This window comes from Bombyx mandarina, chromosome 16 (genome assembly GCF_030267445.1).
Source record: "Bombyx mandarina strain Sakado chromosome 16, ASM3026744v2".
Classification (NCBI taxonomy): domain Eukaryota; kingdom Metazoa; phylum Arthropoda; class Insecta; order Lepidoptera; family Bombycidae; genus Bombyx; species Bombyx mandarina.
Window position 1 is genome coordinate 8,786,814 of NC_143222.1, and position 24,059 is coordinate 8,810,872.

Consider the following 24,059-nt stretch of genomic DNA (forward strand, 5'->3'; position numbering starts at 1 on the left):
AAAATATAGATGTATTTGTATTGCAAATATACAGCACTTGCTCGTGTGCCTAAGCCAATTAATTAAAGAATAATTGGCTAGTTCGTCGTTGGAGTACGGAGACAGTACAAATTTCATAGTAACCCGGTCTCGATTACGTAAGTGCACTCATTTCGTTTTTAGTAAAAAATATAATCGTAAAGCATTCTAATGCGTCCGTCTGGTGTAGTGGTAAGTGACATGGTCACTACACAAGGGGGTCGCGGGTTCGAATCCCGCCAAGGGAAGATATTTGTATGGTAGATATAAATGTCTTTTCCAGGGTTATGGATGTATATTAAATATATGTATGTGTATAATAAACATCTTACATTTATTTCCGTTATCTGGTACCTGTAACACAAGTTCATTACGAACTTATCACGGGACCAGTTAACGTGGCGTGATTGTTAGTAAATATAAAAAAAAAAAAAAATGCAGTTTAAATATTTTTTATGTCTTCTTAAGACTTTAATGAACCCAAATAACAAGTAATTTCCATGTGATACAGAATAAATTTGTCTAAAATTCAATATTTAAAAGTGGCGATAATAGGAACATTTATCACAATTTTATTCCTATTACCGGCTCATGTTGCTATTTTGTTTTTAGATGAATATTTTTTTTGTTACTATGTTTTCCATTAAGATATATGAATTAATAAGTAATTTGCTATACTAATTTGATTGGTTAGTATGTCAAGTTATATATGAGCTATTAACGCCATATAATTAGAAGTACAGATAGTTGTGAATATCAGTAATTTTCTTAAGTTTTTTTTTTTTTGTAAATGTACGAAGCTTAATTTACAAATATTGTATTTTCTTAGTTAAAATATCATTATCGTAAAATATTCATAACTAATGCAGCTAGATAATCTCACAAATATACTAATACGCAATATGTTTACACATTACGTACACATTTTTATTTGTCGGTAATATGTTTTACGATGTCCTTTAATATAACCTAATACCGAACTACCTGTACTTTTGCAGCTTTAAATGTCCTGTAGTCAAAAAGGAACACAATATATAGTTTTTTCTTTCAAGTTATAGTCCTTTCGTCTGTATGCCTAGCTGTGTAAGTTAATAGTGTGTTAATATATTTTATAAATTTTTAGTACTGCGTAAATATAATGTAACTAAGATTACATTATCGCCTAATAAAAAATTAAAATATATAGCAAAAAATAAAATAAAACAGCAATTCATTATTGAATAAAAAACTAAACTATATTAAAAATCACCTATTGACTTCCACTTGAGTGTATTTAAAAATATTATTTACTTATTGCACATATTCGACTCGATAGATAAATTAGTTTCAGAAACATGGAACCAACAAGACGTCAACAATATACCTATAGCTAGTCAACTTGATTGATGGCCATTAATAATGAAGCAAATAAATGTATATGAAACCTCGAAGAGATTTCAGATTCCTAGAAGAACTCTTCGGAACAAGAAAGATCACAAGTATACTGAAGAAAATTGTGGAGTTTTCACTAAGGATGTAGAACACCAATTAATAGACTGAATTCACTATTTGGGAAGATTATATTTTCATGTAAAAAAGGCAGTTATTGGAGACGGTGTCAAAATTAGTGAAAACATTAAATCTCCCACACCCATTTAAAGACGGAGTAACAGGAAGACACTGGCTTCAAAATTTGATCAAACCCATCCCAAAATTTCAAAAAAGACTTGTCCAAAATTTGCCAGCATATAGAAACGAAGTGAAAGAAGAAACATAAGGTCATGGTTTACTGATTGATGTGTATCAATATTTTGAATAAAATAAACAATTCTGCTAGAAGTTTTAATTGCGACGAAACTGAATTATTTTTGTGTCCCAAGACAAAATGAATCATCGTAGAATGAAGCACCATAGAGGTATTGAGACTCGAATCGTATTGGAGACTCGAGTCTTCAATGATGAAAGAGAATGTTTAACTGGATGTATTGTTTCTGCTGATTATGAAATCGCACCTCCTGTGGTTTTTTACCCCTACAAGCGCATGCCCAAAAATTGTCATCAGTATTAATTACGTTTAGATTACTTTTAAGAGATTATTAAGAGAATTGTGACTTAATAATTAAAGTACTGTTGCTTCATATCAATAATTAAACTAAGACAATAATTTTTATTTAACATGACTAATTCTGTTGCTTTAGCGGTCGGTAATAAGTGCCAAAAAAACGCTAATAGGAACACACCCCATGCATTGGATCGGTAATAGGGACATGGCTCTTCCCATCAATTTTTATTTTTTTAAGTGTATTTTTGCTAGTTGTCCCTTTATTGCATTAAAAAAGAGTTATCTTCGGAATCGTCAAAAAAAAGATAAAGCCAGTGATTGAACAACTGCTTATTTTTTGCCTATCAATCTGAACCTAGCTTAAACTGGCGGTAATGGGTGCGTTTACGTTAACTCATAAGCTATATGTTTGTAGTTTATTTCTCATTAAAATCAAATTAATTTTCGTACGTTCCCCAAGGGAAACCTAATTTACGTAAGAATGCAATAAACAAAATTTAACAACGCGTAGTCTTCTTACGTCTGTGATTTTGTAAAAGTAAATGACGTATTATTGTTGTAAATAATAGCGATGTAGGTCAATGTTTCCCTTGGCGCGTTGTCCCGATTTATTGAAATCACGTCACAATACAGGAAACTGTGAAGAAACACTTAAATAATGTATAAAGGCAAATATTAAATAATTAATCGTTCAGTATTAAAAAGACTTCAATACGAGCAGCACCAATTTATGAAATAGTTATATAAGTGCTTATTTTCTATAGAAAAAAGTTGTTGTAATGTCCAAAATGGCCGCTTGTTTTTGTTGTTTCATTGTAATGATCGCGTTGTATATTAACGGAGTGACGGGCAGCTGGTTCGCGAACGACTCTGCTGTTAATATCGATGAAGACGTACTAGATATTCAAAGTGAAACAATAGCAAGGAAGAAGTTGGACTTCATCTTTCCTGGTGTGTTTTTAATAGTTTATCATAATTCATTGCTGCGTATCAACTACAGACTAACTGTTCGTCTAATCAATACTTAGTTCCACCGAAATAGTATCAGAAAATTAAAAATATAGTCTATTATTTTCAGGTACAAAATGGTGCGGTAAAGGGGACATAGCGAAGAACTACGAGGACCTGGGCTCAGCGCGCGAGACTGACATGTGCTGTCGGGAGCACGACCACTGCACTGACCTCATACTCGCCGGGGAGACCAAGCACGGCCTTACCAACGACGCCTTCTACACCAGGTACTACACGGACATTTTAAGAAAAATAAATAAACATAATATTGTACTTTATATTCAATAAGATTTATTCTTAAATAAGGCAATAGTTCTTTAAGAAGTATCATAATATAGTTATCATATTTCTTCCAGGTTGAACTGTAAATGTGACGAGGCATTCCGGCTGTGTCTGAACAAAGCTAACACGAAGACGTCGCGCAGAATCGGCAAGATATACTTCAACGCGCTCGGCACCAAGTGCTACAGACGAGACTACCCTGTCGTAGGCTGCAACACTTACGGAGGGTCAGTACTGAATCTAACTGAAGTACCATCGACAGAATACCGTGTTCAAGGTCGCCCTAAGATAATACGGATCGCATCTCTAAACTATTGCTTAACTGTTACAGATTGTTCAGAAAGAAATGTTTGGAGTACGATTACGACACGAGGAGCGAACAGATCTACCAGTGGTTCGACGTCAGGAACTACGCCAACTGATGACCTGGACACACTGAACACCTTCCCGGATGCAGCCCATAGTTATTATAATATTAATGTGATACCATTGTTCCTATAGTTTGTAATTTATTTAAGAGTTGTAGCAATACGTAAAAGACGGGTATTAAAGATAAAGTTTTCTTGTAAATGTGGATCAATCACAATTACCTTGAATGTACATTTATAATTTAAGTGATAACCCAATAAAATAAATGGAAGAAAATAAGTTTTTTAACTTATTTTAAAGTAATATAATTTAAATTAATTTCATTTTATTTATATATATACAATTTAATATTTATAACAGCGCTTGTGCTTAAATCGGTGCACATACTCGTAATATGGAAATGACTCAACTTTAAATTCAAAAATAAGGATAACTTAGAAATTCCTTTGGTTTTGCGAATTCTTAGGATGTTTATTGGATTTTTTATTGCCCTTGTAGGCAGACGAGAATATGGTCCACCTGATGGTGTGTGGTTACCGTCGCAACACCATAGATAGATATAGATAATACGAAACCCGCTGGCAGGTACCAATATTTCTGATGAAATATGTGCTTCACGAATGTTCACGATTGACGTCCACGATGAAGGAATAACGTAAAAATCAAACCCGCAAAAAGTATAATTTGCGTGGTAAGGTCCCGTGGTGGTAGGGTTGTGTGAGCCCGTACGGGTGGGTACCACCGTCCTGCCTATTTCTGCGGTGAAGCAGTAATGCACTTCGGTTTGAAGGGTCGGGGCAACCTTTATACTGTATACAGTGAGACTTAGAAGTCATATTTCAAGATGGTCGGCGTTGGCATTGACATTATTGATGTCCACCAGTGACTACTTAACAACAAGTTTTTTTTATTGCCTTTGTAGGCAGAAGAGCATAATACCCGTAGTCAGCAATGTCAGGAGTACAGCCAAGTCGCCGCCTACCACTGGGCACTTTCCATAGGCTGTGTTTGAAGAAGGATCCGTCATAGCGCTCGAGAAACACCGTGGAGGAGAGATCGTTCCAGAATCGGATGGTACGAGGTACCAAAGATCTCTGGAAACGCACTGTCGATGAACGCAGCGGTTCCAGATAGTGTGGACGGAAAGTGGTGTGTTAACGAATCAACGTCGCGTCATACATTGATGACTGTGATGTATCGCACGAACGAATCACAAAACAGGAAAGGCAATAGTGGCACCAAATGTGAAAAAAAATTATAATATATATAACACGAAGAAAAAAGATGGACGCGCATGTCAATTCTATTTTGTAAAATAATTAAAAATAAATATATAATGAGTATTTGAAGAAGTAAACTCATTTATTCATTTTCTTGGCCACTTCAAGATACCTCTAACCTATGTATGCAATAAAATTAAAGTTCCTCGTTTATCGTCGTCGTGTTAACAATAAGACATTGTTATTCTTGTCATTTTGCTTCTTATTTATGATTGATTCAGTTGACGATTTAATCGAACTGCATCGATCGAGGTCGCAAGCGGGCTTAGCTGGTAGCTCCGTTTCTTTTAATCTCAGTTTACTTGAATCCACTTTTTTCTAATTAAATAGAAGGAGACACGAGCTCACCGTACACCAGAATTAGAGGCTACGTGGATTTTCTCCTGTGTTATGTTCCACGGTTGCACTACATGCGACGAGGACAAGATGACCAAGACTGCAGGGTGCGAAGGAGTCCACTTATTCGTTTATTCGTGATGTAGAGTACATATTCCATATGCTTGCGTTCGAGTATTCGTGGTACGGAAATTTAGCGTGTCTTCGCAAAAGGAATAATAATCAAATCTGATACAAATAATAATAGGTCTATACCTATGAAGTTCCCTTTTTACAGGCTATTTTATATGTAGACTATCTATGTCTGGCAGTATTTTTTTTTTATTCAAATGAATTTTATTTGAAGCACGTGTAATTACATTTTGAAATTTAATCATTTTTTTATTGATTTTGTTGTCATTTCATTTGTATATTTTTTTCAATATTTACCCGATAAAAATACGAGTGATTATATGTTTAAGTGCAACTGCTTGACAGTAAAAGCTCTAAGTAAAGCGAATTATTTAATACATTAATTAATTATTATTATTATTTATATATTATTTAATCAATTATTAATACATTTACTGGTGGTAGGACCTCTTGTGAGTCCGCACGGGTAGGTACCACCGCCCCGCCTATTTCTGCCGTGAAGCAGTAATGCGTTTCGGTTTGAAGGGTGGGGCAGCCGTTGTGACTATACTGAGACCTTTAGAACTATATCTCAAGGTGTGTGGCGCATTTACGTTGTAGATGTCTATGGGCTCCAGTAACCACTTAACACCAGGTGGGCTGTGAGCTCGTCCACACATCTAAGCAAAAAAAAAAAAAACATTAAATTGAAAAATCTTAGCGTATAATACATTATTCGTCGGGAAAATAATCCCGTCTTTATTTGTATCGACCAAATTATTAAAATGGTATTTTGGAATTGTGCTATCGGAACATAGAAGACGTAAACAAAATCTAAATAATGAAGATAGCGGAACTTCAAACTTAATTAAAATATATGTTTATGTTATGTATATTTTAACTATATATGTAAAAATTTTAGAATCTCTTACTAACCTCTTCATTAGATTTTTTTTTCATTACTATTATATGTAGACGAGCTCAGGGCCTACCTGGAGCTTAGCGGTCACTGGAGCCCATAGTCATCAACACGTAAATGCTGCCACCCATCTTAAGACATGAGTTCTAAGTTTCCGTTTTTACAGTCCAAGTACCCTTTAAAATCCATCACAAAACAAATCAAAATGTATTACTGCTTTACGGTAGAAAAAGGAAGGGTAGTGATACCTACCCATGCACGAGATGCTCTACGCAAATAAGAATTTTTATGGGTTTGATTTTTATTACGATCGATACGAACTATCACTTCAAACAACATTAACCACCAAAACAACAACCACAATTCTCATGAAGATGCTACTAACAATTTTCATTATACTAGGTCCCGCAGTAGTCGAAATTCGACTATAATTAATTGAAATTCTAAGTTTGTACACTATTAAGATTGTATTTTATAATCACAAATTTCGCCAAGACTACACTATAAAAAATATTAACAAAGACAAACAATATTTAATCTCAATTTGACAACAGACGTCAAGAACAAAAGTTTCACAATAAATAGTATGCATGCGTGTGTGCGTCAAATGCATGGTATGTAGTGTGTGTAATGTTTTCTTTATTGATTTAATGTATCTTTTATGCATTATTCAAAAAAAAATAACATTGTGCACTTCTCCTCTATATTCTCTATAAGTGTGTAAAATTTCATACTCCTCCGTCCGCTCAATTTTCGTAAAAAGGGATACAAAGTATTTGCTTCACGTATTAATATATAGATAATCTCATTATTATACAACAATAAAGACAATAAACGTCTCGTTACAAATGCGCTTCCAAATTCGATAATTTTATGTCTTAATATCGGAGCTCTTTGAAAAATGTCGGTCGGTATTTTTACAACTATCTTGAGCTATTTTAATTCAAACTTAATAGGTAATATTAAATATTGTTTATCTTAATTATTCTGTTGATTATTTACGTACAATTATTATTTAATAATATAGTATTATATAACATAAATAACATTAAAGGTTTATTTCGCCGGAAGCTGTCAAGCTGAAGGCGCCCATAAAATATATAAGTAAGAAATATGTAAGAATAAGTAAGAAATATGAATCAACTATTTACTTGATTATAAAATTACTGATAAAACAATAATAAGTTCTATATATTGCCTAATCATTAGGATGTACCTGAACTAGTTCGTAAATAATGGCTCACATAATAATATTATGTGTGGCCGGAAGTGTTACTCGATAACACTACACTATCCTTACTTTTGACATTAAAGTCGAATCATTTCCATTTTATGTGCAACGATTCAAGCACAAGTACTGTTATCAGAATTTGAAATGAATTAAACCAATTAATTTCTTTCTACATATTTATTTTGATGTCACTTCAGTTATAAATGTACATTAGATATTAATTGTGTAATTAGTAATTATGATTAAACCACACTAAAAAATAATAATCTATAACTCGTATTTTACGTAATACTATAACTCTCTTAAATAAATTACAGACTATAGGAACAATGGTATCACATTAATATTATAATAACTATGGGCTGCATCCGGGAAGGTGTTCAGTGTGTCCAGGTCATCAGTTGGCGTAGTTCCTGACGTCGAACCACTGGTAGATCTGTTCGCTCCTCGTGTCGTAATCGTACTCCAAACATTTCTTTCTGAACAATCTGTAACAGTTAAGCCATAGTTTAGAGATGCGATCAGTATTATCTTAGGACGACCTTGTACACGGTATCCTGTCGATGGTACTTTAGTTAGATTCAGTACTGACCCTCCGTAAGTGTTGCAGCCCACGACAGGGTAGTCTCGTCTGTAGCACTTGGTGCCGAGCGCGTTGAAGTATATCTTGCCGATTCTGCGCGACGTCTTCGTGTTAGCTTTGTTCAGACACAGCCGGAATGCCTCGTCACATTTACAGTTCAACCTGGAAAAAAGATGATAGCTATATTATGATACTTCTAAAAGAACTACTGCCTTATTGAAGAACAAATCTTATTGAATTTATAGTACAATATTCTGTTTATTGCGTTTTCTTCAAATGTCCGTGTAGTAAGTACCTGGTGTAGAAGGCGTCGTTGGTGAGGCCGTGCTTGGTCTCCCCGGCGAGTATGAGGTCAGTGCAGTGGTCGTGCTCCCGACAGCACATGTCAGTCTCGCGCGCTGAGCCCAGGTCCTCGTAGTTCTTCGCTATGTCCCCTTTACCGCACCATTTTGTACCTGAAAATAATAAAGACTATATTTTTAGTTTTCTGATACTTTTTCGATGGACCTAAGTATTGATTAGACGAACAGCGAGTCTGTAGTCGATACGCAGAAAATAATTATGATCAACTAGTAAATAAACTCTTACCAGGAAAGATGAAGTCGAACTTCTTCCTTGCTAATGTTTCACTTTGAATATCTAGTACGTCTTTATCGATACTAACAGCAGAGTCGTTCGCAAACCAGCTGCCTGTTACTCTATTAACGTACAAGGCGATCAGAACAATGAAACAACTCCAACACGCGACCATCTTGAACATTTCAACGGCTTTTTGTTTGAAACAATCCTCTTAAGGATATGTTATTAATTTGTAATAGCTCGCGTTTATAGCAGATGCTTACTGAATGATTGGAGTAATTGAAAATCTCTTATATACTATTTAATTGTTTACCTTTATTGATACATCTCGTTGTTTCCTTGAGCGTGACGACAGACAAACGTTGTCAATGAGCCGTCATCGTCGGGACAAGCCACGAAGGGAAAACTATTAATATTTAAATAACAATACGTAATACATTACATAAATCTTAATACTTGGCCACTGTTTGTTATTAGCGTAGTTACAGTCATTTACCGACCGATGTTTCCTCGATAATACAATTTTTTTAGATTTTCATATTTTTTTGATTTTCCCCGACAGGACTATTCGAAAAACAAGACTAATTCTCCCACGTGTTTATGAATTTAATTGAAGTAAATACTCTTGTTAAGTTATCCTATTCAGAAAGAAAAAACAGTAATAGATAGGTCATTAACTCTCAGGCAATGATCATACCAAAATTTTATGGCCTAGGTCAGGGGTCGGAAAACTGCTTCTCTCGAGCCATATGCGGCGCTTTAGTTCAATACACATACATTCTTGCGAAAATATTTAAAAATCGCCCTGAATTGTTTAACGAGGATTAGGTACCATTTCTATCTCTAAAACCATGCAAAGCTTCCATTGAATTTGTCTGCTCAATTGTTTGTTATTGAAGTACAAGTTTGTGTTATAACTAAATCTTTAATTATTTATATTTTTTATTTAAATAAGAAGTGAAGTGATCTGTTAATATATTGCAATATATTATCTGTTAAAATTTGTCGTCAAAAAACACTACTTGTAAATTAATATATATATATATTTTTATTTTATTAATAAATAGATTAAGTTTGTTTATCAAAAAACTTATTAAAGTACCTTTTATTGTTGGCGAGAACATTTTTTACTGACTATAAGAATTTTGAAATTTTTTTATTCTTTCAACTCAATGCTGTCCTAAGGCCTAGGTTTAAGTAAACATGAAATTAGAGTTTCTACGCCTAATTAGGACACCTCAATATTTAGATTTATTTGATGCAATACGTTTTCCCTACTGTTTTGTTATAGACAGTTTGAAAAAGAAAAAAAATATCATTTATTAATAACAACCAAATCTCATCCGTGACCAAAAAAAACAAGAATTCGGTTGAGACCCAGAGGAGAAAATGATATTTAACTGTTTTGTCTTTGCCTATTTTTATAAGGATAAAAATATCTTTCACCATTCAAAGCTAAATAGGGGTTCAACAAGCACAAGTCCAGGCTTGCATGAAGTCCTGCTCAATGAAGGCTGTCTCTGCTCTCAGGAAACGGTCGGAGCAGAGTATATTAATGCACCATGTGGCTTCGGAAGGAACTCCCCTCCACTGTGTTTTCCAGACGATATGACAATATGTCCTTCTTCAAACGAGGTTTGAGGAGAGCTCCCAACGGTGAACCGTGGTGTAGCTGTGGATATTAACCATCAAGAAAACCTTTTGCTGGCGCCCCTACAATGAGAATAAAATAGCTCCAGATCACCACTCCGTGGTAGTACATTTGTTTTATTTTGTAATTTAAGTCGGTAGTGGTACCTAATATTCTTTCCTGTTTGCGAATCCAAGACCTACGCAGTCAGTGCCAACGTCAGCCCGCATCGTGTTGTTTTGATCACGCCTAACACCTCAATAACAGGCATCTTTTGAAAGAACCCAAATACGAACGTAATATTGTGCACATGTTTATTTGCGTAGTGTTATTGTAGGTAATTACTTTAGAAAACTGTGAGCTTCCCGGCTTGTCCCAACTTACGACGGAGATCACTACGTCATGTTCAAGGAAACAATTAAACAATATAAAGACTAACACGATCACTCGAATTATTCAGTCTTACAAAGGCTTCGGTTCGAAAAGTCACAGTTTGAATTAATTAAAAAATCAAATCAAAGATGTTCAAAATGGCCGCTTGTTCCTGTGTTTTCATTATAATAATCGTTTTGTATATTAACGGAGTGACGGGCAGCTGGTTTACTGACGACTCTGCTGTTAATATCGATGAAGATGTACTAGATATTCAAAATGAAACAATAGCAAGGAAGAAGTTCGACTTCATCTTCCCTGGTAAGAGTTTATTTACTAATTGATCATAATTATTTTCTGCGTATCGACTACAGACTCGCTGTTCGTCTAATCAATGCCTAGTTCCAGCGAAAAAGTATGAGAAAATTAAAAATATAGTCTTTATTATTTTCAGGTACAAAATGGTGCGGTAAAGGGGACATAGCGAAGAACTACGAGGACCTGGGCTCAGCGCGCGAGACTGACATGTGCTGTCGGGAGCACGACCACTGCACTGACCTCATACTCGCCGGGGAGACCAAGCACGGCCTCACCAACGACGCCTTCTACACCAGGTACTTACTACACGGACATTTGAAGAAAACGCAATAAACAGAATATTGTACTATAAATTCAATAAGATTTGTTCTTCAATAAGGCAGTAGTTCTTTTAGAAGTATCATAATATAGCTATCATCTTTTTTCCAGGTTGAACTGTAAATGTGACGAGGCATTCCGGCTGTGTCTGAACAAAGCTAACACGAAGACGTCGCGCAGAATCGGCAAGATATACTTCAACGCGCTCGGCACCAAGTGCTACAGACGCGACTACCCTGTCGTAGGCTGCAACACTTACGGAGGGTCAGTACTGAATCTAACTGAAGTACTATCGACATGATACCGTGTTCAAGGTCGTCCTAAGATAATACTGATCGCATCTCTAAACTATTGCTTAACTGTTGCAGATTGTTCAGAAAGAAATGTTTGGAGTACGATTACGACACGAGGAGCGAACAGATCTACCAGTGGTTCGACGTCAGGAACTACGCCAACTGATGACCTGGACATACTGAACACCTTCCCGGATGCAGCCCATAGTTATTATAACATTAATGTGATACCATTGTTCCTATAGTCTGTAATTTATTTAAGAGAGTTATAGTATTACGTAAAATACGGGTTATAGATTATTATTTTTTAGTGTGGTTTAATCATAATTACTAATTACACAATTAATATATAATGTACATTTATAACTGAAGTGACATCAAAATAAATATGTAGAAATAAATTGATTGGTTTAATGCATTTCAAATTCTGATAACAGTACTTGTGCTTGAATCGTTGCACATAAAATGGAAATTTTATTTATCGTATGGCATTCGTTTACCCTGCGTGGTTATAATTTAAATTTACAGTTTGTGAAATAATCGATAGCTTCTTTTGTTACATTTTTGAGATCTTCCACTTGGCCTGCGAATCTCGTTAGTGGGCATTCCATGACAATGTGGCGTACAGTTGGCTCTGGGCATCCGCATTCACAGCTTTCGTTTTGCGTCCAGCCCCGTCTCTTCCGCAGTTGGTTACAGTGACCAACTCCCGTTCTCAGGTGGTTAAGCATACACCAGATTGGGCGTTTTTCTTTGAAACGAGGTGGGCGGGAGTGTGGATTCAGCTCGAACAGTTCAGGTGGGATACATCTGGCTGACCATTCTTAACCCAGGCCTCGTTTGTGTTCCGATTGGAGTGTGGTTGGTATGCCTGTAATGCCGGTGGGTTTCGTGACTTCAATCTCGTCGATTTGAAGCTGGCTAGGTCCCTGTTGATAGGCAGTTCGGGTCGTCTAAGCACCTTTTCTATATCTGCGTATAGGTGGTGGGTGCGGCGAAGGTGGGGTGGGGAAATGCTGCTCAGTGCCGGAAGCCAATACAGAGGGGTTGGTTTTAAGCACCCCGTGATTTTTTTTTATTACTTAGATGGGTGGACGAGCTCACAGCCCACCTGGTGTTAAGTGGTTACTGGAGCCCATAGACATCCACAACGTAAATGCGCCACTCACCTTGAGATATAAGTTCTAAGGTCTCAAGTATAGTCACAACGGCTGCCCCACCCTTCAAACCGAAACGTATAACTGCTTCACGGCAGAAATGGGCAGGGTGGTGGTACCCACCCGCGCGAACTCACAAGAGGTCCTACCACCAGTATTAGGCGCATGGTGTGGTTTAGTTGCGTATCGACTACAGTAGTGTGGGAGCTGTTTAACCATGCAGGGGTGCGCAGTCTTCTGCCGTCGTATATACCAGGGCCAGGGCGGATGTCCTCAGGCAGTTGGCTGCCTGCCGCAGGCCCAAGGATTTTAGGGCCCACCCACTAAACGACTCCCCTGCACCGACGTTCGATCCCCTCCGAGGTCAGAACCCGGATGAGGTAGGGGGGTTACCGCGGTCAACACTACAACCAGACGGCGCGGCTCACCCCAAGGACGCCCAGCCGACGGAGCCTTCGAGGCGAATCGAAGGCTCTGAAACGTCGGCCGTCTCGGTACGGCAACCCGTCAGGCCGCCCAGACGGTGCCGCTGGTGTCCCGGAATACCCCGCTGGACCAGAAGCAGCCTGCCGGGTCGGGACGCGATACACCGTCGATCGGTCGCTCTATTTACTCCACGGCAGCGCGCTAGAGTGCTGGTAGCGCACCGCGCAGCCTCACCTCTCAGGTCACCCCTTGACCTTCACCGGGGGGAGGCCGCTACCTACACGGGCCGGGACGTACGGGCGTATTCTCGCCTCCGGCCCCCGGCTCGACGGCGACGGATCGGTGCGGAAAGGGAAGAGCTCTCCCTCTCTCGCTCCGCCGGCTCCTTCTGCGAGATGGTGGACTCTCAAAGGTCGAGCATCGCCTTCTAGGACGCGTCGCTGCCGAGCATCCCCCACGTTGTCCCTGTCAGCTTTTGTAGCATATTGTTCCTGGTTCTCAATTTCGCTGCGACGTTATTCAGATGGGCACTGTATGTGAGAGACCGGTCTAGGGTGACACCCAGATATTTGGGACAGGGGTTAAAGGGGAGAGTGGAGCCTCTAAAGGTGACGTTGGGTTTCTTGTTAGCCTGTCGGTTATTTAGGTGGAAATAGCAGACTTCCGTCCTGGAGGCATTCGGACACAAGCGCCATCGAATGAAGTAGTCATCAAGCGTGGTCATGTCGTTTTCAAGGTGACTTTCTGTTGTCTCTATACTGCGACCTTGTGCGACTAGAGCTAGATCGTCAGCGTACGCAAATTTCCTGGAGAGCGTCTCTGGCACATCGTGGGTGTACACGTTGAAGAGTGTTGGTGCGAGGACTGAGCCCTGCGGGAGGCCGTTGTTCAGGACCCTCGATAAGCTAGACTTATCTCCCAGATGGACACGGAATGGTCTGTTGGTAAGGGCGTCCTCAATAACTTTGTAGATCTTTATATAGGGGATCAGCTTGAGTAGTTTGTACAGCGGTCCCTGGCGCCACACTGTGTCGTAAGCAGCTGTTAGGTCCACGAATACAGTTGACGACTTGAGGTTTTCGTTAAAGCCCCTCTCCAAGAGTGTGGTCAGTGCTAACACTTGATCGCAGCAGCTGCGTCCTGGACGGAATCCAGCTTGCTCTTGAGGAATATGTTTTTCTATAGTTGGTGCAATGCGGTTAAGTATGATTCGCTCAAGTACTTTATACATTACGCTCAGAAGGGCAATGGGGCGATAGCTATCCGCACTGTCAGCTGGCTTACCAGGTTTGAGTATTGCCGTTATCTTCGCCCGTTTCATCGCAAGTTGGATTTTTCCAGAGTCAATGATATTCGTGAAGAATTTCGCGACCCACTCACGGATATGGAGTCCACTGTGTTTTATGAGCTCTGGAAAGATTTTGTCTTCTCCACAAGCTTTGTTTCCCTTAATAGCTCTGATACTGCACTACTAGCAGTTATCTCGTCTGCTGTAACTGGACGGCTGAAATAGGAGTCTGGAGCAGTGTCTGTCTTAAGAGATTCAAGATCCTTACGCACCTCACGGGTGTGTTTTTTGTGGCTGAGTGCTTTAAACAGTTTTACAATCCTATCCGCAATTTTACTGGGGCATACTTTTGGTTCACTCTTCTGGCTGGCAGTTCCAGAAGTGAAGCGTTTAAGTAGGTGCCAGGCTTTATGGCTTGAGAGTGCGAAGTTCATGTCTTGGACTGTGCTTTCCCATTTAGCTTGTCGTGCTTCATTGAGGGGCTCAATGAGTTCGACAGCAACATTCCGGTCGCTAGTGGTTATGAACTCTTGCCATAGAGCTTCAGTTTTGGTATATATTACTTCCGGTATCCCCTTTGAATGCATTTTTTAGCTGTGGAAAGTACTAGCTTTAGGAATCTTCCATAGTTTTCCCGAAGGGGTGGTATCCACCTAATGGAATCATCGAGTGTCTTCGTGTAGCGTTCCCAGTCAGCTTTAGTGATTCGACTTTAATGTCAAAAGTAAGGATAGTGTACCTAGTGTTATCGAGTAACACTTTCAGCCTCACATAATGTGTGAGCCATTATTTACGAACTAGTTCAAGTACATCCTAATGATTAGGCAACTTAAAGAACTTTTTATTTTTTTATCAGTAATTTTATAATCAAGTAAATAGTTGATTCATATTTCTTACTTATATATTTTATGGGCGCCTAATAAACCGTAAAAATAAACCTTTTATTTACCTTTATTACCTATCTACAGTATTGAAGTCTATGGGCGACGGTAACCACACACCATCAGGTGGGCCGAAGTGCATTACTGCTTCACCGCAGAAATAGGCAGGACGGTGGTACCCACCCGTACGGGCTCACACAACCCTACCACCACGGGACCTTACCACGCAAATTATACTTTTTGCGGGTTTGATTTTTACGTTATTCCTTCATCGTGGACGTCAATCGTGAACATTCGTGAAGCACATATTTCATCAGAAATATTGGTACCTGCCAGCGGGTTTCGTATTATCTATATCTATCTATGGTGTTGCGACGGTAACCACACACCATCAGGTGGGCCATATTCTCGTCTGCCTACAAGGGCAATAAAAAATCCAATAAACATCCTAAGAATTCGCAAAACCAAAGGAATTTCTAAGTTATCCTTATTTTTGAGATTAAAGTCGAATCATTTCCATATTACGAGTATGTGTACCGATTTAAGCACAAGCGCTGTTATAGAAATTAAATTGTATATTTAAATAAAATGAAATTAATTTAAATTATATTACTTTAAAATAAATTAAAAAAGTAATTTTCTTCCATTTATTTTGATGAATAATCACTTAAATTATAAATGTTCATTAAAGGTAATTGTGATTGATCCACATTTACAAGAAAACTTTAATGTCTTTTACGTACTGCTACAACTCTTAAATAAATTACAGACTATAGGAACATGGTATCACATTATTGTTATAATACTATGGGCTGCATCCGGGAAGGTGTTCAGTGTGTCCAGGTCATCAGTTGGCGTAGTTCCTGACGTCGAACCACTGGTAGATCTGTTCGCCCCTTGTGTCGTAATCGTACTCTAAGCATTTCTTTCTGAACAATCTGCAACAGTTAAGCAATAGTTTAGAGATGCGATCAGTATTATCTTAGGACGACCTTGAACACGGTATCCTGTCGATAGTACTTCAGTTAGATTCAGTACTGACCCTCCGTAAGTGTTGCAGCCTACGACAGGGTAGTCTCGTCTGTAGCACTTGGTGCCGAGCGCGTTGAAGTATATCTTGCCGATTCTGCGCGACGTCTTCGTGTTAGCTTTGTTCAGACGCAGCCGGAATGCCTCGTCACATTTACAGTTCAACCTGGAAGAAAGATGATAACTATATTATGCATACTTCTTAAAGAACTATTGCCTTATATAAGAACAAATCTTATGTATACTTCTATACTAATAAAGAGGAAAGATTTGTTTGTTTGTCTGTATTGAATAGGCTCCGACACTACTGAACCGATTTGAAAAATTCTTTCACAGTTTGGAAGCTACACTATTCCTATAATAATATAATATATAATATAATATAATAATATAATAATAATAATAATATAATCTTTTTTGAAAAAATTAGGGATCGTTACTAAAACTCCAATAAACACAAGGTGTAAAAAAATTACCTAAAATATTATTTACATCGCGTGCCCTGCGAAAACTATTGATGATAGAATAAAATAATGTACTACGACTTTGTAGAAAACATTACTATTTACAAAAAGTGTCGCGACAGCATATGTCTCACTATTATAGTCATGCCGCAAGAAGTGTTCTTTTAAAAAAAAAAAAAAACAAATATCGTTGAAATTTTTGTAAAAGACCCGAGCGGAGCCGGAGCGGGCTGCTTGTTGAATATAAAGTACAATATTATGTTTATTTCGTTTTCTTCAAATTTCCGTGTAGTAAGTACCTGGTGTAGAAGGCGTCGTTGGTGAGGCCGTGCTTGGTCTCCCCGGCGAGTATGAGGTCAGTGCAGTGGTCGTGCACCCGACAGCACATGTCAGTCTCGCGCGCTGAGCCCAGGTCCTCGTAGTTCTTCGCTATGTCCCCTTTACCGCACCATTTTGTACCTTTTGAAATAAAATACATTTTTTTTCAATTTACTAATTATTTTTAGCTAGAATTAAGTGTTGATTAGACACACAGCTAGTTAGTTGTCGATACGCAGAAATGAATTATGATCAACTATTAAAAAAAGCACTTACCAGGAAAGATGAAGTCGAACTTCTTCTTTGCTATTATTTCACTTTGAATATCTAGTACGTCTTCATCGATATTAATAGCAGAGTCCTCCGCGAACCAGCTGCCGGTCACTCCGTTAATGTACAACGCGATCATTACAATGAAACAACAAAAACAAGCGGCCATTTTGAACATTTCAACAACTTTTTTCTATAGAAAATAAGCACTCTTATATAACAATTTCATAAATTGATACTGCTCGTATCGTCTTTTTAATACTGAACGATTAATTATTTAATATTTGCCTTTTTATATTATTTAGCAGTTTCTTCACAGTTTCCTGTAATGTGACGTGATGTCAGTAAATCGGGACAACGCGCGAAGGGAAACATTGATCTACATCGCTATTATTTACAACAATAATACGTCATTTACTTTTACAAAATCACAGACGTAAAAAGACTACGCGTTGTTAACTTTTGTTTATTGCATTCTTACGTAAATTAGGTTTCCCTTGGGGAACGTATGAAAATTAATTTGATTTAAATGAGAAATAAACTACAAACATATAGCTTATGTGTTAATTTTTTATTTATTTGAATTACACTAGTACCATTCGTTGCCATATTCAGTCAGCCATATTCTTATGTAGTCTTTACGAGACCAGCCCGGCATAATTACCGGGAGTTAAATTACTTCGTGGTAAGGGGCTAGTTTACATTTAAAAAGAATCTTCAGTAGTGCTTGTGCTTAATGCCAGCGCGCAGTGAGGTACACCACCTTTTTTTTAATTGCCCTTGTTGGCGAACGATCGTACGGCCTATCTGACGATGAGTGGTTACCGTCGCCCATGGACTTCAGCAATGACAGGGGGTAGAGCCAAGTCGCTACCTATCTATGCGCTGCCTATACATCTGTCTACTTTAAAGCATCAGTCGATAACAGTGGTTTTACTTTATTATCATTGAAAATTCCACCTTTATCTCAACCCGAAAGGCAGCATTAACCTCATGATGGTTTCCAGGTAATGCACAAGACTAAGTTGATCTCACCTGCGCCAGCTTTGTGTTTTTAAATTGCACTACACCATCTCTTCGGTGAATGTTTTAAAAGGCTACTGAGGGAGTCACTGGTCAATAGGCAGCAGCGCAACTTGAACATTATACCACCATAATACGATGGCAGACATTTACTTATTGTAGAACATATCGTAATATTCGGATAGTGGACCTTTGTGGGCTGAAAGAGAGAGAGGGGTAGCGAGACACAGGTATATACCACCATCCTATTTCTTGAATCCTGCGTTTGCGTTATTTCCAACCAATTTTAAGTAGAAAAAGAGAAGGCTCTCAATTCGTTCGTCATATAAGTAGATTAGTACTAAATTCGTTTTTTTTAAATTTAGCTGACACCACAATTTTTATTATCTCATCGCCACGTGGGAATATATTTGTATTACGTATGTATTTGTATATATCGTATTACGTATGTATTTGTATATATTGTATTACGTATGTATCTGTCTATATTGTATTACGTATGTATACGCTCTAAATGTGCTTACGTATTGTTGCTTCTTGGCTAGTCCCAGTTTATTGATGAACACAACGACGTCATGCTAAAGGAAGCTTGAACAAAATAATGAACGATAAAACATTACATATAAAGTCATATTCAGTGACTTCCTTCATTCATTAACACAAGAGTTTTACTAGCCGATACAGGTTTATTTACTAATTTACGCTCTTCAAACAGTGCAATACTTTAACAGTACGAATACATAAAGCCGTTGAGGTGTTCAAAATGGCCGCTTGTTTATACTGTTTCTTTCTAATGATCGTTTTATACATTAACGGAGTGACCGGCAGCTGGTTTGCGAACGACGCTTCTGTTAATATCAATGAAGACGTACTAGATATTCAAAGTGAAACAGAAGCAAGGAAGAAGTTCGACTTCATATTTCCTGGTAAGAGTTTTTTTACTAGATGATTGTATTTAATTTCTGCGTATTGACTACAGACTAACTGTTCGTCTAATCAGTACTTAGTTCCAACGAAAAAGTATCAGTAAATTAAAAATATAGTCTTTATTATTTTCAGGTACAAAATGGTGCGGTAAAGGGGACATAGCGAAGAGCTACGAGGACCTGGGCTCAGCGCGCGAGACTGACATGTGCTGTCGGGAGCACGACCACTGCACTGACCTCATACTCGCCGGGGAGACCAAGCATGGCCTCACCAACGACGCCTTCTACACCAGGTACTTACTACACGGACATTTGAAGAAAACGAAATAAACATAATATAGTACTATAAATTCAATAAATTTGTTCTTCAATAAGGCAATAGTTCTTTAAGAAGTATCATAATATAGTTATCATCTTTCTTTCAGGTTGAACTGTAAATGTGACGAGGCATTCCGGCTGTGTCTGAACAAAGCTAACACGAAGACGTCGCGCAGAATCGGCAAGATATACTTCAACGCGCTCGGCACCAAGTGCTACAGACGAGACTACCCTGTCGTAGGCTGCAACACTTACGGAGGGTCAGTACTGAATCTAACTGAAGTACTATCGACAGGATACCGTGTTCAAGGTCGTCTTAAGATAATACTGATCGCATCTCTAAGCTATTGCTTAACTGTTACAGATTGTTTAGAAAGAAATGTTTGGAGTACAATTACGACACGAGGGGCGAACAGATCTACCAGTGGTTCGACGTCAGGAACTACGCCAACTGATGACCTGGACACACTGAACACCTTCCCGGATGCAGCCCATAGTATTATAACATTAATGTGATACCATTGTTCCTATAGTCTGTAATTTATTTAAGAGTTTGTAGTATTACGTAAAATATGGGTTATAGATTATTATTTTTTAGTGTGGATTAATCACAATTACCTCTAATGTACATTTATAACTCAAGTGATATCAAAATAAATAGAAATTAAATAAAAATTAATTGGTTTGATTTATTTAAATTCTGATAACAGCACTTTTGCTTGTCGTTGCACACATAATCAGCTATACTAATGTGCTATACTAATCTACAGTGATTTTTACGGATGTTCCGTTATAATTCCGGGGGTTGATGCTTCCCGCTTCCGTAGGTTTAACCCGCGATTCCCTACAAGTAACCCCTGGGTGGTGCTAAACGGGAGCCGAAAACACAATCGGTGGTAGGACCTAGTCCGACTGGCTGGCGACCACCCTCCAACTAGAGTCTGCCGCCAAATAGCCTAGCTGTGTTCCGGCATGTGGGTTGGAGAGCCAGTTCTATTCCTTTCCTTTCCTCCTCCTTGTTGGGGGTGAGTCTTGGTGATACTTGGAACATGCAGAGCAAACGTGCGCGCAAGTCCGCGGGGCGTGGGTTGCTGACGGGGGTATAGGGAGACCCAGTGAAACGGTGCCTGCCGCCGCCCGCCGGTCAGTAGGGGACCTGAACCTGGGTGTCACAACTAAACTCCGCCCCAGGAAGCTGTCCCGCCAACCGGTGCAAAATCCTGTCATGCGGTCGTCGTGCCGGAGTCGGAGACCGGAGTGGGTCCCGGCGATCGTATGCAGGGTGGACTGGGGGCCCTTCCATGCCCTGCGTCAGCTTCTCGCGCAACCCCGGATCGAGTGTTCATTGTGCCCTGCGCTTTATTCAGGTATTGCCTTGATCTCACCTCTAGCATCCTATCTCTCCAAATCCTTACTCTCCAACTAAAATTATCATGAAAGTCGACAAAAGAAAAAGAGTTTTTTCGGCGGATCCCCATTCCACGTTTAATGTGGATTTCAGCAATGTCAGGGGCCTACACAGTAACCTTGACGCCGTACATCACCACCTTGAGACGGCGCAGCCTGCCCTCTTTTTCCTGACTGAGACGCAGATATCTGCCCCGGACGATACGTCGTACCTCGGATACCCCGGCTACGCATTGGAGCACACCTTCCTGCGTAAAGCCGGGGTGTGCGTGTTTATCCGGGAGGATGTCTGCTGTCGTCGGCTTCGGGGCCTCGAGCAACGGGACCTGTCCCTCTTGTGGCTACGCGTGGACTATGGGGGCTGTACCAGAGTCTACGCTTGCCTGTACAGGTCTCACAGCAGTGATGCGGGGTCAGCTCTGTTTGAGCATGTACAAGAGGGGACTGACCGCGTGCTTGAGCAGTACCCATCTGCGGAGGTGGTGGTCCTTGGTGACTTTAACGCTCATCACCAGGAGTGGTTGGGGTCCAGAACCACTGACCTCCCGGGTCGGGCTGCCTACGATTTCGCCTTGTCCTACGGCCTCTCACAACTGGTGACACAGCCCACCCGTGTCCCAGACATTGAGGGGCACGAGCCTTCTTTGTTGGACCTTCTGCTGACCACTCACCCAGCTGGATACAGTGTGGTGGTCGACGCTCCACTTGGATCGTCTGATCACTGCCTTATCCGTGCTGCCATACCACTCTCTCGTCCTAGTCGTCGAACGACGACCGGGTTTCGAAGAGTTTGGCGGTACAGGTCAGCAGACTGGGATGGATTGCGTGAATTTTACGCATCCTACCCATGGGGGCGGCTCTGCTTTTCCTCCGATGATCCTGACGTCTGTGCGGACCGACTTAAAGACGTGGTGCTTCAGGGAATGGAATTATTCATTCCTTCTTCTGAGGTGCCCGTTGGGGGTCGCAGCAAACCCTGGTATAATAAAGCCAGTAGGGATGCTGCACGCCTCAAGCGGTCTGCATACGTCGCATTTAATGTTGCTAGGAGATGCCGGGATCCTGATATCTCGGAGAAAACGCGGAAATTTAACGCCGCCTCTAGGTCCTATAAGAGGGCTATTGCCAAGGCGAAGTCGGAGCACGTTGCCAGAATTGGCGAGCGACTGAATAGCTATCCCTCTGGGAGCCGTGCTTTCTGGTCGCTAGCTAAGGCTGCAGAAGGTAACTTCTGCAGGTCTAGCCTTCCACCACTGCGTAAGTCCAATGACAGTCTGGCTCATAGTGCGAAGGAGAAGGCTGACCTTCTGGTCAAGCTCTTTGCTTCATGCTCGACTTTGGATGACGGAGGAGCCACGCCGCCCAACATCTCCCGGTGTGACAGCTCCATGCCTGAGATTCGCATCACACAGCGTGCGGTCAGGCAGGAGCTTCGGCTTCTTGATGTTCATAGGTCGAGTGGGCCAGATTGCATCCCCGCAGTGGTTCTAAAAACATGCGCCCCTGAATTGACACCCGCGCTAACGCGTCTATATCGCCTCTCGTACAATACCAACAGGGTTCCGTCTTCATGGAAGACTGCTCATGTCCACCCTATCCCCAAGAAGGGTGACCGGTCGGACCCCTCGAATTACAGACCTATCGCGATAACTTCCTTGCTTTCCAAGGTGATGGAGCGAATCATTAACATCCAACTTCTTAAGTATCTTGAGGATCGCCAGCTGATCAGTGACCGGCAGTACGGTTTCCGTCATGGTCGCTCAGCTGGCGATCTTCTTGTATACCTCACACATAAATGGGCTGAAGCCTTGGAAGGCAAGGGCGAGGCTCTCGCTGTGAGCCTTGACATCGCGAAGGCCTTCGACAGGGTCTGGCATAGGGCACTTCTATCGAAGCTTCCAGCATACGGGATCCCTGAGGGACTCTGCAAGTGGATCGCTAGCTTTTTGGATGGGCGGAGCATCGCAGTTGTCGTCGACGGCTGCTGCTCCGATACCATGACCATCAACGCTGGTGTTCCACAAGGTTCGGTGCTCTCCCCCACGCTTTTCATACTGCATATCAATGACATGCTATCTATTGATGGCATGCATTGCTATGCGGATGACAGCACGGGGGATGCGCGATATATCGGCCATCAGAGTCTCTCTCGAAGCGTTGTACACGAGAGGCGATTAAAACTTGTGTCTGAAGTGGAGAACTCTCTGGGGCGGGTCTCCAAGTGGGGTGAACTGAATTCAGTTCAGTTCAACCCATTGAAGACACAGGTTTGCGCGTTCACTGCGAAGAAGGACCCTTTTGTCATGGCGCCGGAATTTCAAGGAGTATCCCTGCAGCTTTCCGCGAGTATCGGGATTCTGGGGGTCGATATTTCGAGCGATGTCCAGTTTCGGAGTCATTTGGAAGGTAAAGCCAAATTGGCCTCTAAAATGTTGGGAGTTCTCAACAGAGCGAAGCGGTATTTCACGCCTGGACAGAGACTTGCGCTTTATAAAGCGCAGGTCCGACCTCGCGTGGAGTACTGCTCTCACCTCTGGGCCGGGGCTCCCAAATACCAGCTACTTCCATTTGACTCCATACAGAAACGGGCTGTTCGGATGGTCGATAGTCCTGCTCTCGCGGATCGCTTGGAACCTCTGGGTCTACGGAGGGACTTCGGTTCTCTCTGTGTTTTATACCGCATGGTCCATGGGGAATGCTCTGAGGAATTATTCGAGATGATTCCCTCATCTCCTTTTTATCATCGCACCTCCCGCCATCGGAGCAAAGTTCATCCATATTATCTGGAACCGCTGCGTTCATCGACAGTGCGTTTCCAAAGATCTTTTTTGCCACGTACCATCCGGCTTTGGAATGAACTC

At 40.3% G+C, this 24,059-nt stretch overlaps 6 protein-coding genes across 9 annotated transcripts; 3 read left to right on the top strand and 3 right to left on the bottom strand.

Annotated features, from left to right (window-relative positions):
- Positions 1-934: 934 nt before the first annotated feature.
- On the top strand, positions 935-3,987 carry LOC114247750 (phospholipase A2-like). 2 transcript variants are annotated; one of them, XM_089733651.1, is made up of 4 exons: positions 1,197-3,010; positions 3,138-3,297; positions 3,427-3,579; positions 3,684-3,987. In XM_089733651.1, exons 1-4 carry the CDS (start codon positions 2,839-2,841, stop codon positions 3,772-3,774), a joined length of 576 nt encoding a protein of 191 aa, XP_089589777.1. In that variant the 5' UTR covers positions 1,197-2,838; the 3' UTR covers positions 3,775-3,987. The 2 variants fall into 2 exon arrangements, with proteins under 2 accessions (XP_089589776.1, XP_089589777.1); XM_089733650.1 differs by having other exon boundaries at positions 935-3,010; positions 3,427-3,987.
- A 3,868-nt stretch (positions 3,988-7,855) lies between these two features.
- On the bottom strand, positions 7,856-9,230 carry LOC114247760 (phospholipase A2-like). 2 transcript variants are annotated; one of them, XM_089733597.1, is made up of 4 exons: positions 8,770-9,223; positions 8,477-8,636; positions 8,191-8,343; positions 7,869-8,086 (listed from the first exon to the last, which is right to left on the bottom strand). In XM_089733597.1, exons 1-4 carry the CDS (start codon positions 8,939-8,941, stop codon positions 7,996-7,998), a joined length of 576 nt encoding a protein of 191 aa, XP_089589723.1. In that variant the 5' UTR covers positions 8,942-9,223; the 3' UTR covers positions 7,869-7,995. The 2 variants fall into 2 exon arrangements, with proteins under 2 accessions (XP_089589722.1, XP_089589723.1); XM_089733596.1 differs by having other exon boundaries at positions 7,856-8,343; positions 8,770-9,230.
- A 1,049-nt stretch (positions 9,231-10,279) lies between these two features.
- LOC114250394 (phospholipase A2-like) lies at positions 10,280-12,092 on the top strand. Its single transcript, XM_028184253.2, has 4 exons — positions 10,280-11,083; positions 11,217-11,376; positions 11,510-11,662; positions 11,767-12,092. The coding sequence occupies exons 1-4, from the start codon at positions 10,912-10,914 to the stop codon at positions 11,855-11,857; spliced, it is 576 nt and encodes a 191-aa protein (XP_028040054.2). The 5' UTR covers positions 10,280-10,911; the 3' UTR covers positions 11,858-12,092.
- Positions 12,093-13,701: 1,609 nt separating this feature from the next.
- LOC149501329 (putative RNA-directed DNA polymerase from transposon BS) lies at positions 13,702-14,505 on the bottom strand. Its single transcript, XM_089733942.1, has one exon. The coding sequence runs from the start codon at positions 14,503-14,505 to the stop codon at positions 13,702-13,704; it is 804 nt and encodes a 267-aa protein (XP_089590068.1).
- A 1,671-nt stretch (positions 14,506-16,176) lies between these two features.
- On the bottom strand, positions 16,177-17,766 carry LOC114250385 (phospholipase A2-like). 2 transcript variants are annotated; one of them, XM_089733759.1, is made up of 4 exons: positions 17,531-17,766; positions 17,236-17,395; positions 16,486-16,638; positions 16,177-16,381 (listed from the first exon to the last, which is right to left on the bottom strand). In XM_089733759.1, exons 1-4 carry the CDS (start codon positions 17,700-17,702, stop codon positions 16,291-16,293), a joined length of 576 nt encoding a protein of 191 aa, XP_089589885.1. In that variant the 5' UTR covers positions 17,703-17,766; the 3' UTR covers positions 16,177-16,290. The 2 variants fall into 2 exon arrangements, with proteins under 2 accessions (XP_089589885.1, XP_089589884.1); XM_089733758.1 differs by having other exon boundaries at positions 16,177-16,638.
- Positions 17,767-19,040: 1,274 nt separating this feature from the next.
- LOC114247754 (phospholipase A2-like) lies at positions 19,041-20,455 on the top strand. The gene is made up of 4 exons (XM_028180782.2): positions 19,041-19,473; positions 19,607-19,766; positions 19,899-20,051; positions 20,156-20,455. The coding sequence occupies exons 1-4, from the start codon at positions 19,311-19,313 to the stop codon at positions 20,244-20,246; spliced, it is 567 nt and encodes a 188-aa protein (XP_028036583.2). The 5' UTR covers positions 19,041-19,310; the 3' UTR covers positions 20,247-20,455.
- Positions 20,456-24,059: the final 3,604 nt, after the last annotated feature.

Bases quoted from the DNA above. Each gene is read 5' to 3' on its own strand.
- LOC114247754 (XM_028180782.2), top strand. From the start codon at position 19,311: ATGGCCGCTTGTTTATACTGTTTCTTTCTAATGATCGTTTTATACATT. The intron at 19,474-19,606 runs GTAAGAGTTTTT...TATTATTTTCAG, and splicing joins GTTCGACTTCATATTTCCTG to GTACAAAATGGTGCGGTAAA. The intron at 20,052-20,155 runs GTCAGTACTGAA...TAACTGTTACAG, and splicing joins GGCTGCAACACTTACGGAGG to ATTGTTTAGAAAGAAATGTT.
- LOC149501329 (XM_089733942.1), bottom strand. From the start codon at position 14,505: ATGTATAAAGTACTTGAGCGAATCATACTTAACCGCATTGCACCAACT.
- LOC114247750 (XM_089733650.1), top strand. From the start codon at position 2,839: ATGTCCAAAATGGCCGCTTGTTTTTGTTGTTTCATTGTAATGATCGCG. The intron at 3,011-3,137 runs GTGTGTTTTTAA...TATTATTTTCAG, and splicing joins GTTGGACTTCATCTTTCCTG to GTACAAAATGGTGCGGTAAA. The intron at 3,298-3,426 runs GTACTACACGGA...TATTTCTTCCAG, and splicing joins AACGACGCCTTCTACACCAG to GTTGAACTGTAAATGTGACG.
- LOC114247760 (XM_089733596.1), bottom strand. From the start codon at position 8,941: ATGTTCAAGATGGTCGCGTGTTGGAGTTGTTTCATTGTTCTGATCGCC. The intron at 8,637-8,769 runs GTAAGAGTTTAT...TATTATTTTCAG, and splicing joins GTTCGACTTCATCTTTCCTG to GTACAAAATGGTGCGGTAAA. The intron at 8,344-8,476 runs GTACTTACTACA...TCTTTTTTCCAG, and splicing joins AACGACGCCTTCTACACCAG to GTTGAACTGTAAATGTGACG.
- LOC114250394 (XM_028184253.2), top strand. From the start codon at position 10,912: ATGTTCAAAATGGCCGCTTGTTCCTGTGTTTTCATTATAATAATCGTT. The intron at 11,084-11,216 runs GTAAGAGTTTAT...TATTATTTTCAG, and splicing joins GTTCGACTTCATCTTCCCTG to GTACAAAATGGTGCGGTAAA. The intron at 11,663-11,766 runs GTCAGTACTGAA...TAACTGTTGCAG, and splicing joins GGCTGCAACACTTACGGAGG to ATTGTTCAGAAAGAAATGTT.
- LOC114250385 (XM_089733758.1), bottom strand. From the start codon at position 17,702: ATGTTCAAAATGGCCGCTTGTTTTTGTTGTTTCATTGTAATGATCGCG. The intron at 17,396-17,530 runs GTAAGTGCTTTT...TTATTTCAAAAG, and splicing joins GTTCGACTTCATCTTTCCTG to GTACAAAATGGTGCGGTAAA. The intron at 16,639-17,235 runs GTACTTACTACA...TCTTTCTTCCAG, and splicing joins AACGACGCCTTCTACACCAG to GTTGAACTGTAAATGTGACG.